The 14,941-nt window shown below is 40.1% G+C and overlaps 1 protein-coding gene and 1 pseudogene across 1 annotated transcript in view; one reads left to right on the forward strand and one right to left on the reverse strand.

The window, feature by feature from the left end:
* Positions 1 to 14,941, reverse strand: part of BEND7 (BEN domain containing 7) — a 48,483-nt gene that overhangs the window by 837 nt on the left and 32,705 nt on the right. The window contains exons 6-7 of the mRNA XM_063308201.1: positions 10,819 to 11,044; positions 3,483 to 3,602 (exon numbers count right to left, since the gene is read on the reverse strand). Coding sequence (XP_063164271.1) covers positions 3,483 to 3,602; positions 10,819 to 11,044 — 346 coding nt within the window. The remainder of the gene's footprint in view (positions 1 to 3,482; positions 3,603 to 10,818; positions 11,045 to 14,941) is intronic.
* On the forward strand, positions 7,843 to 8,104 carry LOC134501112 (anaphase-promoting complex subunit CDC26-like; annotated as a pseudogene).

A 14,941-nucleotide genomic window follows, 5' to 3' on the forward strand; every position in this document is an offset into this window, starting at 1 on the left:
AGTGGGAGTGGCTAGACTCAAAGATTTGCTTCTTATTCCTCAATCCAATTCCTTTTTCTTTGCAATCCAGCTCCCCTTCTCTTTTCTCCTTTTCATCTCACCTAATCTGGGAAGAATCCCTTTCCTTCCTTTATACCCTGGTTTGTGATAGCAGCACTTTGTCGTGAGACCCGAATCAAGGAAATCATAATGACTGCTAGCCAATTTCACCTTACCAGAAACTGGAACAGCAATTGGCTGAAAAGATGCGAGCTCTGGCTGATATATTTGTATTCACAGTACTTGGGGCATCCATAGGGACCGTCAAAAAAGTTAAGATGGTGGCTCCAACAGAATACTCAAAACCTTGCTCCTTTTTTATATGTGTTGCACACCCTTCTTAGCGTTTTTCCCATGCTATGGCAGGGTTCTTTGTTGCACCCTGAGTGCATGTAATACATATTGCAATAGAAGAGAATATCTGTAGCTCAGGGTTGAACTGTGGAGTCCTTGGTGCTCTCTGAGCCTTGTTGTTTTCTTGAAGACATTTCATTACCAACTAGGGAACACCATCAGTGTATTATATTTTGTTTAACATTTGATGTATAGGCAATAAGCTTAGATTGCTTATAATTTTGTTTTGTTTTGTTGGTTATTGGTTATGATTAATTTTCCCCTTTTTAACAATGGCTTATAGTTTTAGTGTACTTTCTTGTAGTTAGTTCGGGGGGATTGTATTTTTGTGTATTTTTTTTTCAAACTTGTACTAAAATAAAGTTTAAAAAACCCTCCTTGGGCATGTATAAAAAGGGCAGACCTTCAATTGTGCAGTCGCCAACTTTTTTTTTTTTTTTTACACTGCCCCAGTATTACTTCTGCTTAAAGTGATTTTAGTAACCTAGCTGCTTCAACCAAAGTTCAATTTGCACCTCACTAAAGGCTAATAAACTTTTGAAGTTGGTGATGATTTTATTGCTGAATAATGCACATGCACTAGTAAGTGAAATTCTTTTCAGATGTAAATCAATAACTGAACTGAGCTGGAAAAATGCCAAGGAACATAAAAATACTTTAATTACGTAAAAAAAAAAAAAACCCGCATTAAGGATACAAAACTGAAAATGTGGCTTTAAGTTCCTAAAGCTGTATTCCAAAAATCCTCTTCAAGGCACTTTTGTTGATGAATTTTTCTCAGCCAAACACTTTTTTGAGGCAATGAATTCTAGGAAAAAAGCCAAAACTTCCAAACAAAGGTGTGAAGTAGACCGTAACTACAGCTCAACAAAACACTGCAAAGTCAAAGTACTTTTTAAAAGCAAAAATCAGGGCAGGGGTGTCTGCAGGGGCGTCAAAAAAGACAAGATCAGTGTTTCTCAACCTTGGCGGCTTCAAGGTATGTGGACTTCAACTCCCAGAATTCCCCAGCCAGCATGCTGGCTGGGGGATTCTAGGAGTTGAAGTCCACACATCTTCAAGTCGTGTCCATTTCATTCACTGTCTCTGTTTTTCTGAAATCATTAAAGTCTTAAAATTAAAAAAAAATGTTTTCAATGTCATTGTAAACCATTTCACTATGGATGTTGATGCAAAACGGTTGTTTTTCTTAGCATTTGTCCCTCTGGGTTGCAGGAGCCCCTTGTTTTGCACCGCGCTTGCTTGGTTCTTATGGCAAAGCTATCAACACATAATGGGACAAAGGTATGTGGCCACAATCCTACGTAAGTGTACCTGGGAGTAAATTCCACTGAGATCATGTTTAAGCAGGCGTACAGGAGACCATGATAGAACGACCAAGCGTTTGAAATAAGCCTTGGCTTTTGCTGTTTTAAAATTGAAATCAAAACCTAATCACCCCTTTTGTAGTAATTAAGTCTAGCTGAAATGTGCTTCTAATTTAAAACCTTAACTACACAGCCTTAGCTGGAAAGTCCTCCCTCTCTAAAGTTTGATCCAGACATGTCGCCACAGGTTCTTTACTTGCTATTCTTGCATTCTCATTCTTAAAATGTTTCTGGGGATGCCACCGGAGGGAGGGCCAGCTTTCATCTGCTTGAAGGCCAATGAAAGCTTCAGGGAATCTGTGCTGGGCACGTATCTCAGATTCATCTTCATTTGTTGAAACGTTATGAAAGTGCCAAGTCCCTGATTATTTTCAGACCGCTCTGCTTCAACATAACTTTAGGCAGTACTGGAAAATCTCCTGCAAACCTCCTCTTAATGTAAAAGGTGGTAGCGATCTGCCCGTCTATCAGATAGTCGCTTTGCAGAGCCGTAACTCGCTCTGTAAAGCTGAAGGAAGGAAAAAGTAAAGCAGTTTTTCCGATTATTATGAAACATACATAACCAAATAGCAAAACAAGATGTTTCTTGCCAGGGTTATGTTGAGAATCGGGTGTTGTTTTGTGCTTAATATGGCCATCCCAATTTAGCGATGAAGCCACAATAGGGAAAGGGGATTATAAAATGACATGAATCTGCCATTGTATTGGCTTTCTGTCTTAAAAGCCCAATTTTGAGTACGGTACAGCAATGTGTGTCTACTTAGGGCATGGAGTGTTCGAATGATTGCAACACAAACCCTGTCCTTCTTCCATGTGCAACGTGTTGTCTTATGCACACCCAAAAGGGGTGGAGGCTGCAATGCAACACTGTGAGATTGTTCTCACCCTTCAGGTAAAAGTAGTGACAACTTGCAAACACTGCTGTTGAAAAATATGGATCTCTTCTTGCCTGTCTTTTGATGGGCTTAATGACCATTGTTATTCTACAACTGCTGCTGCTGTTGTTTCAAATGATAATGTAGAGGTTATTATTTTGTTCCATCTTCTTTCTTTTGTATTTATTATTTAACAGTAAGAAATATACAAAAAATGTTAATGATGCTCTTTTAGGGAGCTGTATTTTGCTTTGAAATGTCACCTGGGGAACATTAATCCTGGGGAAGGATTTACTTCAAAGAGCAATGAATGAATTTTTAAATAAAAAAATCAAATGCACATAGCCTAACTTTGGCTCTATGATCTGCTAGAACTTTGGAATTAGAGAAGTGATGAGAAAATAGCCAGCGTGCCCCAACCTGTAGCCCACCAGTTTTGCACTGCAACTTCCATTAGGCCAAACCAGTCAAGGATGGTGGGATATCAAGACCATGAAATACACATGAAATACACATAAAATACAGAGCTCTCTCAGATAATCCCTGTAACGTAATTCAGGATCATGCACATACAAAGCAATCAGAGATCAGACACCACAGAAAATGTATGTGTCGTCCCCAAAAGGAGAATGTCCGAATGCAAACCATTCACACTTTCACTCCAGACTGAGAACATGGAGTAAAGAAAGACGATGAAGAGGGACAGAGATCTATGCCTAACCTATGTTTAGAAACATTAATCCCCTGCCTCAATTAATGGCAGATTCAACTTCACGACAGGATCATAGGGGCCTTGTTGCCTTTCCCCCCACATTCTTGCCTCCCCTCCTTGCTTCTTCCCACTAACCTGATCCCCTTTTCAACCGTCTTCTGGCCAGCTTGATTTGATCCTGCAGAATCTGTACCCAGTCTCTTGGGCCAGGCAGTTTATCCACATGGTTTACAGTACAGTATTTTTCGGTGAACACTAAAATGAGAAAGGAAAAACCTTGATGAGACAAAAAAACGAAACAAAACTCTCCCACTTTTCAAAGTTTTTAAGCAGATGGACAACTTCCAATAAAAGTTTAAGCAACTGGATTGTTTTGTATGTAACTTTGGAAGCATATGTTTGAAATCTTCTCTCAGGAAATCTCTCCCCCATACACGAGCTTTTTTCCACATCCAACCATTTTCCAAGGACAAGGAGAGATGAACATTGGATGCTTCCATGCGTGCTCCGCTCGTTCAGGCTTCAGATAGCAGAGTTTTGTGAAGAGCATATTTTGGATTAGGTTAATTTTAATTTGTGGCTTAAAGATGCTCACTAAGCTTAGACATTCTGCAAATAAGAGCACAACGTGCGCAACTGTTCGCAACTTAGCACTCTTGTGGTAAGTGCAGCCTCATAATTCCCATCATTTCTAGCTAAAGAGCAAGATAGTTGGGAATGAAGAGAAGGGTAGTTCTCAATATTTAAGAGGGACTTGATTGGGGTGCTAAGCCTTCAAAAACAGAACTGCGCAAGATATGAATAACCCAAGAATATTGTTAACTAGAATTACCTGCCTCCAGACAAACCAAGAAAGGTAAAAATATTGTCTGGAATACAGAGATATAAAAATACAAGATTTAAACTATAATAAAACCTAAGCCAGTGCATTCTACCAATACAGAGATTTAACGAATACATATCCCTGCCCAAACTCATTATGAGTTGGGGCTTTTACAAATTCAGTCAATCAATCAATCAGTCAATCCATTTTTGTTTGTTTTTAAGGAAAGGGGATTGGGGATTAAGAAAAATACTCAGGCTGGCCTAACTCAGGCATGTCCCTACACACATTCTGCAACATGCATTTCTGGAGATCACTGCGACTAGCAGAGGGGATAAAGACGCAACCCTGCTGTTATATTAATGATTCCAACAAAACAAAAATGTCTGCTAAGTCTACGCCACTGACTCTGCTCTCCACATCCTCCTCACATCCTGTTTCACCAGAGAGCCAGACTGGGGAGAAAGTCTGGAGAAGGGGAAGTAATCAGAGCCAGGAGAAGTTTTGATCTTTCACTTGGAAAGACATCACAAAAAATAAAGAAGAGAGAATGTCAACGAAGGTATCACCAACGAATAGACCAATCAATTCCCCTCTCTGGCAAACGAGTACATTTCAACCTTTATGAAGTCAGGGGCCAAGACACTCCTTAATTAAGAAGCACTTAAGAAGCAGAGCAACCCTTGAGCTGCAGAAAGCTGTCTAACCTAGCCATTTAAGAGGAATTGCACAGAGCAAGTTTTTGGCCTTTGAGGACAATTCAGAATTTTTGGGGTGGGGGGAGCCATGTCACAAATATGGGTTTAGCCAGGTTTTTTTTTCCCCCTTGGGAGGAGGTGTGAGGATATGCAACCATGCCATTACTTTTCACAACTGTAGCTGGAGGGTGCTCTGGGGGCACCACAGAAAATAAATTTTAGGCCAGCTGAGATACCACTTCATGAGGTTGCACATGAGGCAATAAACAGAGGCAAGGGTTAACAGAAATGGCAAAGAGAGCAAGGGATTAAAATGTGTGGGAAAACCGGTCTGGAAGGGAAGTAGGGTTTGACATCACAAACTCCATTCGGCGACAGTGCTTTTAATGGTCTCATTACCAACCTCTTTGCTGAGTAGCTCTACAGTAATAAAAAAACCTTTACAATCCCTATTGGACTGATTTATTGGATATAGCCTGCTCAATTCATAGTAATGGGAAAGAGAACCAAAAGTTTGATAAAAGATCATCTTGAAGGAATCTCTTATGCCAAATAGACAACAATACCTTCTGATTCTCAATGAGATCTAAGACTGACTGAGCCACGATAAGAAATAAATGGATCTTCAGTATCTTGAAGAACAGCTTTTCAAAGTCAACATGTCTAAATGGAGCCAGGCAGAGCAAAGTTCTGCAGTGCCATCACTTGTTACTCATGTCTAGGAGAGTCCCTGCTGAAGCCCAGCAGGATTCCTCAAGACCTATCACTTGGGTGGTACCATCAAGTCAATAAAGGGAGTCTTCTTAGAATAGTGCCTACCAGTACCACCCTAGAGAGATCAGCTGCTGGATGGAACTGAAAACTCTGATTCAGATGCATACTGATATTTGAGAAATATATTGTTTTTTTAATTCCACGATGTTGGCTTTCTTTACTCAACTGTCTTGGCTTCTTCTTTCTACAATGTTGGTTAAGAATGTTTTTTTTTTAAACAGAAAACCTGAAATCTAACTGCTTTCTTAACTTTTTCTGAATGTATCGTAAGCATCCTCTGCTGCCTTTGAACAGGCCTAACTATTTTGTCAAATATGCTTCAAAGTGCTGATAATCCATTAAGCTCACCAACCATGATGATGCCAAAATGCACATCATGATGTCACGATACAAACTCCACTCTTTCATACTTGCATCACAACATCTCACCCCAAAAAGTGATCAGTGGAGTTCACATTGTGAACATCACACCAAACATTTTGTCCCTTGTCTCCCTCTCTCTCACGCTCCAACCACACACACCCCAGCCCTTGGTGGACATCTATGGCTAAACTGGAAGCGTGCACACACACACACACACACACACACACACACACACACTTCAGCTACCTCTCTCTCCCTTCTCAGAGCTTCTCAAGATCTTTATTATTATGGGAATCAACTAATGGACTAGTGGCTGTACTAAATACAACAGAGTGTGTAACTGGGCAAATTTGGACTTCTGCTGAAGTATAATTATCAAAGGAACTGTATAGATGGTATATTTATCCTAGCTTCCTTTCTATGGTCTTTTAAAATATTTACCATATCTCAGAACAAGGGACACGGTGCCCATAATGCTAGTTATACACAAAAATCAGAAGCAATCTGGTAGCACCATTTTAGATCAACTAATTTTTTTAAAGGGCATTTCATGAGCTACATTCCTTCAGATTTTTGGCTCCTATAGACTAACATAGCTCTCCTTCTGGAAATTATACATAAAATACAGAAATATCTAGGGCCAATATGTATTTACATTGCATCTTACTCAGAGAATCACAGATTAGGAAGGCATCTTAAAGGTAATCTAATCCAACCCACTGCTCAGTGCAGGATTCACTGCAGCATCTCTAACAGATGATCACCCAGCTTCTGCCTGAAGACCTCTGGGAAGGAGAACTCACCACTTCATGAGGCAGCTTGTTCCGCTAGGTGAGAGCTCATATGGGTAGTCCTCAGTTAACAATGACAATTGGGACTAGAATTGCCGTTGCTAAGTGATGAAGTCGTAAAGGGTGAGGTCACGTGACTGCACCGCTTAGCAACAGCAGTTCTGGCAGTCCTGGTTGCTGTTGTTAAACAAGGACCATGCAGGTTGTTAAGCGAGGACCTCACATGACCGTGAATTCTGACTTCCTGATGGCTTCCCCATTGACATTGCTTCGGGGAAGCTGGCAGGGAATGCTGGAAATCATGCTCATGTGACTGTGGCTTGCTGCAATGTTGTAATTGCAAGCCGGCTGCCAAGCACCTGGATCAAAATCATGTGACCGTGGGGATGCTGCAATGGCCGAAACTCCAAGGACCGGTCCTAAGTCCCCCTTGTTCAGCGCCGACACAAGCTCAAATGATCGCTGAAGAATGGATGTAAGCTGAGGACTAACTGTACAGGCAGGAAGTCCCCCCTGGCATCTAGCCTGAACCTATCTCCTTGCAGGTCCTGGTCCTGTCCTCTGAGCCTATACAGAACAAGCATTCTCTCTTCTGTGTAACAACCCTGAAGATATTGGAACACTGCGATCGTATCTTCCCTCAGTCATTTCTTCTGGAGGCTAAGCAAATTCAGCTCCTTTAACTGGTCCTGACAAAGCTTGGTTTTCAGGTCCCTCACCATTTGGGTAGCTGCCCTCTGAACTTGCTCCAATCTGTCACTGTCCCCTCTGAACTGTGATATCCAGAACTGGACACAACATTCCATGCAGGGCCTAATGAGGGTAGAGTAGAATGGAACGATTACTTCTGTGATCTGGACTCTGTTGGTGGATCCTAAAATAGTATGTATGTATGTATGTATGTATGTATGTATGTATGTATGTATGTATCAAATTTGTCACCGCCCATCTCCTCCGACCGGAGGGACTCTGGGCGGTTTACAACACAGAATAAATATACAATAAAAACTCAAATTTGCTGGCCATGTGTGCCCAAGTCTGGTGTGATGGTTCTTTGTCAGAAACTGACCTGCCTGGAGCTGAAGCTAGATGATGTCAAGGAGTTTGAGAATGCCCACAAGGAGCTTGAGACTCACAAAAAAGCAGCATGAAGAGGTGGATGTGCTAGGAGCCAATGACGGTGAGGGTGTTCTGGCACTGAATCTAGATCACGAGAGTTGGGAGTAGATGATCCATGACTGGATTGGCTACAAATCTCAGCTCAAGCCCAACAACCATTCCTCTCATTTTGGGAACTCTGAATTCTAGAGCAATGGGGTGGACGATTGTCATGTCACTACCTTTGGGCAAGGTAAGGGGGATTATGATAAGCTGATTTAGGAATGGACAAGAAAGATGGATGGAGCTGACAGGATTTCACTCTTCTAGAAGATAAAATAAGATTGGATTCCTTTTCACACTAGGGCTTCTTTCATTCAACTCTTGCCCTATTTGATGTCATTAACACACAGGCACACACTTGGAACCTCGGTGCTTTAATTTTATAATGGCACAGAGAAGCATTTTATTTGAGGGTGGTGGCAGAGATGCCCTTTATTAGCAGCATAGCCTCTGCAGGAAAATGTTTCCAGATTTCACTGCTAATACCTCTGGGAATTTTGGTGGTGTAGCCCTACCTAATCTGGACAACACTGCTGTGTTTCTACAGTGCCACCCATCACTGAGACAAGTGGGACCCAGAAGCCTTCTCCCAATCAGTTAGACAAAGATTAGCTTTCATGGGGTCATCTTTTCCTAGACAGCATTTGCCTTTTTAGCATCTGAACCATTATACTGGCTCATGTTTAATTTGGGGTTAACAAGGAATCCAGATCCTATTCTCATATAGTATTGCCAAGCTAATCACTCTCATACTATACCTGGCCTTTAAATTTTCCTACCCAGATGCAGAACTCGGTACTTCTCCCTGTTAAATTCCATCTTACGCATTTCAGATCACTGTTCAAGTCTAAACAGATCTTTTTCAACCTTTTCTTTCTCCTCAAAAGAATGTGCCATCCCTCCTGGCATTGTGTCATCTACAGACTTGACCAGTGCCCTTCAAGTCCCTCATCCACGTCATTGTTAAAAATATTGAACTGAGTGGGGCAAGGGGCCACTGCCCAACGGAGATGGCTGCATGGAAAGGCAGAAAAGTTGTCACATGGATTAGGGTTCAATGTAATATCAGAGGGTAGATCAGCCATGCTCCACAGCCATGACCATTCTGTATAGCCAACAACTGGCTATGATATTCTGTGTCAACACTTGTGTTGCATTCCCACATATGCTAGAATTTTCAAAGGAATAAGGGTTAAAGAAGAGAACTTATAAATAAGCACAACATGTTTCACTAATCTCCAAGTATAAAGCCAATCTTATGTCTCCCCATACCTCATTCCTTACAAATAAAACTCCTGCATGTTTGGATTTCTTTAACGTTCACCTATAGACAGGCCAACAAAAAGATTCAGAGGAACTGAGAAGCATAGTCAGCACAATCTTACTGTACAATAAGTATATACACTGCCCCTCCTACATATAGACACAGAAATGCATGTACACACACACACTATATAATCTTAATTTTGCATACAGCTTATATGAGGAGACAGTGTCATGAGTAAGGACGACGAGCCGCATTTCTTGGTTTTCTGAAGACATTTCCAAATGTCTCTCCTTAATTTCTTGTTCCTCCCTCTTTTGATGGGAGTAGGAGTTTGTTAGGATTGATGTCCTAACTGCCAGGAAACACGCTGAGACAAGGAACTGGTCTCTAATGTTTTATTGCTTGTACGTAACAGGAATCCTAACAAACTGAAGAAGCGTGGGAAAAACCCAGCCATATAAACCCCAAAGGTTAAGGCGGTCCCGATCTGTGTCTCTTTGAATGGCTACCTAATTCCTCAGTGCTACGCATGCGCTTAACAGTCTGGATGGGAGCCCCCTGCTCGCCATCCTTACTCATGACAGACAGGTTCATATCTCCCTGAGATATTAATTTTCATGCATTGCAGTCTCCAATCTTGATCAGTGGTCATCCAATCTCCAGTCTCCAACCTTCATTATTGAGTGGACATAATCTTTAGAGAGCAGAATTGTCAGAGAATTACCACCATTTGGGAGAAAGCTAATTCATAAAATGACTCCCATAATGGGTGCAGCATTCACAAAACCTAATTCCCAGCAAGGCAAGCAGTTAGGTTAAAAGATAAGTAACTTCCTTCTTCATTGCCCTCACCCACAACCCAACACAAGTATCCCCACTTCCTCCTCATTACTACGTGACCCCCAACCATCACAGTGGTTTTCTCTCTGCCACTCCAAGCCTATGTGGAGTCCAAAACAGTATTCTAGTGTTTTCAAGGTAGCCAGGAGAATCTCAAGTGAAGCACTGATCTCTTCTTCCCAAGAAAGTTACTGAATTCATGAGAAGCCCAAAGGAATCCTGAACCTAAAAGCTGGCTGGTTACTGGCATACTCTGAAGTATTCTGGAATATCTTTAAAAAAAAATTGTCAAGGACTTGTGTGAGGACTATGGGAAGTTGTGGTTCTATAGTGCAGGGCTACATTTTTCATGGCCAAAAAAACCATCTCAGGGTCGCATGGGCTTTGAAACTGAAATTTTGGCCTGTTTGGGCAACATAGATGGATTAAGCCTATTGTAAAATGAAAAAGGCACATCCTCAAAAATAGTAGAAAAGTCTTGGGTGGCTTCAGGAGACCTTGTGAAGCTCACTAGCCCTCCCATAGTGATACAGACATAAATTCTCCAATCTAGGGGACTCTCCAGGAAGAGTTTTGTCCCGTGAAGAGTTTTCTATATTCGACATCAGAAATACAAAGACAGAAGACTTATAGCTGAGCTGAGAGAGGAAGGCATAAAGGTTACAATAGATTTCTATCTCATCTCCAAATGTGAAACAGCACAATTTTTAGAAGACTTCTAAAAGGACAGGTATATAAAAGTGGAAAAAAATACCTTTTATTGCACCCACAATATTTTGGTCTAGTCCTTTTCGGTTGTCATTGAGACCTCTTTTCCTTTTGCCATTGGGCAAAGAGTTGGCCAAAGTCTTGTCATCAAAAAACGCACACACCAGTTTTCGAAAGAGCAGACTTCCTGAGCGAGTGTAATTTGCTAATATAGAGTCCAGTTGTGATTTAGGCATAAAAACATCAAAACCTTCAGCAAGCTGTACTTCTGGCTATCGAAAAGAAAAAAAGAACAAGGTATGATTAGCACCATCCTCGTTCTGTAGCCAAAATAAGTTGGTGCAAATACATGTATAATATATAGGTGGTCTATTACAAACATACACAAATACATACACTGACACCAGAACAGTCTTGACTCATTGAAATAAAAACTGTTAACCAACCATTACAAATGCAGATGAGAAATAATGCATTCTGTATCAGGTCTACACATTATTATAGCTAATAAATGTTAATATTCAGGGACAATTTCAGGCAGATGGTTATCTGTATGTCTATGTGTTTAATACCCGTATACCCATCTCCATTCAGCTATTCCCTTTTAGGGCAAGTAATATTATACAAAGCGCAGAAAAAGACTGAGAAGTATTGGGGAAACGAAATTAAAAATATGAGATAACAGAAAGAGAAAGGACATCTAACTAAATATAGCATTGAATCCAGCATTTAATACTGGCAACTTCAGTTTGGACAAATTTATTTAGCTTCATGTAGCTCTGAACAATTCAGAATTGCTTATTGGGAAATCAAAAATAACCAGCAGGGCTGTGATCCTATCCCTGGCACATTTAAATACAGAGTGATAATCATGTGTAATCCATACTTCTTTGACTATATATGAAGCAAAAGGTAGCAGACTTATATGTATTTACTTGGGAGTAAACGAAGTAAGTGCCACTGATTTTAGGACCTGCTCCCAAGTAGACATGTACAGGTTTGCATTTTGCATAATAATGAGGAAAAATATTAGGAAGCATACATTGTCTTGTTGCTCAAAAAAATCATATATGGTAGTCAAACAGCCACTTACAGACTTTGTGCACAAGCAAGTAACTACCTGCTTTCCTCATTTCCCTCTTTTAACACAGTAAGGCAGCATTTCTCAACCGTGGCTACTTTAAGATGTATGGACTTCAACTCCCAGAATTCCCCAGCCAGCATGCTGGCTGGGGAATTCTGGAGGTTGAAGTCCACACATCTTAAAGTAGCCATGGTTGAGAAACACTGGAGTAAGGCATTACTGTACTGCTTCAGAACATGGAAGCTTCATTTAGCCACTAGGATTGTCAACTATGGAGAGATTTATCCTCCATCACTCTGGCTAATTTTCTTCTAAAGGCAACCAAGCTTTCATTTATTGCCATCTTGTGCTAGTGCATAAAAATGCACTTAAAATTACAGGCTCACAATGATGGCAACTGAAACAATTCATCAGATTTTAGAATCAGTATTATTCATTGGCAGAACCACTATTTTTTAAATTAAGTAATATTCTAATATATTAGTTCAAGAGCAGCTATTTTAAAAATCCCAGTTATTCACTCAGCTTTTTTTTTGCAAAGTCGGAATTCAGAATAAAATTCGATAATTTTACAATACAACTTTTTCCCCCCATTGCTAATCACTTGAATTCATAGCTTGATGATGATGATACGTGCTTTTTCAAAGTGTAGAAAAGGTGGGCAAGTTTAAGAAATCAAACAGATCAACACATACAAACCAGGACACAATAGGGAGTTGCAAAAGTGAGAATAACGGTGCTTAGAGTATATTTAGAACTTTGATTAGAAACAGTGTCCTGTGTGTTAGTTGATTTCATCAGCCTCTCAAACCCTTCAGCTTAAGAAAGTTTAATTGCATGTTGTTTGGCTTGTTGTTTCAACACAAGTACAAGGAAAATAGGTTAGATATAACCTTCCCTAGAAAGTGACAAAGATGCATTGCAAAAACCTGCAAATCGACAAGAGAAATGGCTGGGCACACCATGTACTAATACAGTATTTCCTTTCTTTAGAGAAAACAATAGGTGAGAAAAAGATGCTGTGGCTGCTGGAAAAAGAAATGAAAGGCAACACATTTCAAACTTAGCTTATTATTCTCATTGCCTACACTCTTATCTGTAGATTGCATTTATCTCTTCTTTTCTCAGCAAGCAACAGCCAGCTGAATTGGGATCTCCCCTCATTTTATTTCTGTAACACAGTGTTTCTCAACCTTAATAACTTTAAGATGTGTGGACTTCAACTCCCAGAATTCCCCAGCCAGCCATGCTGGCTGGGGAATTCTGGGAGTTGAAGTCCACACATCTTAAAGTTATTAAGGCTGAGAAACCCTGCTGTAACAGCAACCCTGTGAAGGTTACCCTGAGGAAGAATGCTTAGCAAAACAGCGAGTTTCATGGTGAAGTGGGAACTTAACTTGAGTTTTCTTAAGTCTAGTTTCCACTGCTTAACTCCTTTGTTCCCTTTGCTGTGTCAGCACCCTATGCCTCTGGAACCCACCTTGGTCACTCTTAGGGATGACGGGCAGCAGATCACGAAACAGGAATAAATTTTGTCCTTCTAGATCTCTCAGTAGCACTGAACAGATCTGATGTGGCGGGAAAGAACTGACTTAGGCTGCACAGATACAGACCATATTTCCTTCCACTATCTATTGAGTTCTCCAAATGTAGGGAATGCCTTCTGCTTTTCCTATAGCTTGTTTTCAAAACCCTTCAATGTGCATTATCTATCTCAGTAATTCAGAAAAGGTTAAGAGTGTTACTAGAATTCAGCAGGACATCACTACCAGAGACTGGTTAATCTTAAAGTTACTGCAAACTACGTGCTGGGATTTGAGGTGGCTGGAAGTGGCATGCATTTTGCATTTGACAGCAGTTATCCAGTAACCAAACCACTGGCTAGAGTGAAAGCCACATCTCTCCAGGAGGAGTATATTTGCACATAAGCCACACCTGCATACACTTAACTGGACAGACACTCACACAGGGCATGAATTGTGAACAGTCCTTTTCTCAGTCTATTAATAATCTGCCAATTAACTATCTGAAGCAAACTGCAATTGTAAGCCTTGCTTGCAGATTTGATCTGAGACTAAACTAGTCATTTCAGCTTCCATTCTGATAGACCAAAAGCAGAATAAAAACGTCAGCTCAATTAATAAATTCCAAGGCAATGTCAGAACTCAGAATAAAATTTGATAATCTTCTGTAATGAGTGCACAGTTTCCAATGACCAGACTATTACACAGCAACAATGATAACCCTGAAAAAAGCATGTCTATAAATCTACCAAAAATCTTATTGCAGAAAAAGACAGAAATAAGTTTATTCATCAAGGTTCTTCACAGGGAAGACCAAGTTTCAATTAGAGATCCAATTAAAGTTATCTGCAATTTTGTTTGCGTATATTTCATAAATGAATCAGTTCGTATTCCAGTCACATAAAATAAAATGCTGATTTATTCCAGATTTCCTTCAGTAGCGAATTATCTTTCAATTGCAAGCAATCAGTACCCAATTGAGCTTCACATGGACATCTCCAAGTATGATTTATAGTTAAACAGAGTTTGATAACATAAAATAATCAAGGCAATAGTGTACATAATTAACACTAATAAGATAATTGCCCAACTCTTTGTTGGGCTAAAATTAGTAAACTGCAAATTAAAATTAATCCTAAGCATTTATAAAATGTTGATTAAAACATATTTTCTTTGCCAATTCTATGTATTATTTGCCTTGTATTGAAACAAACAGAAAATATACATAGAAGGAGAACTGTCAGTTGGTTCCTGGACTCAAAATATCATGCGGCTGCATTCTTGAGATTAAACCCAAATGAACATAATAGCACTTCTGAAATCTGCACTGAGAAATATCAGAGCAAATCTGTGGGCCAAACTATATTTTTTACAACATGCTTTAGAAATCCATGCTTAAAACTTACTTAAAAAACCAAAACAGTCGCAACTGCAAGGCCTTAGTCTAGGATAATACCCAATTATTCATAAAACAAAAATCTCCTTTGTTTTGCAGTAAAGTAAACAGCATCCGGACGGGGCAGTTTCATGGACAGGTGTGCGGTGTTGAACCACATACCAGG

The sequence above is a fragment of the Candoia aspera genome, chromosome 7 (genome assembly GCF_035149785.1).
Source record: "Candoia aspera isolate rCanAsp1 chromosome 7, rCanAsp1.hap2, whole genome shotgun sequence".
NCBI classification, from domain to species: domain Eukaryota; kingdom Metazoa; phylum Chordata; class Lepidosauria; order Squamata; family Boidae; genus Candoia; species Candoia aspera.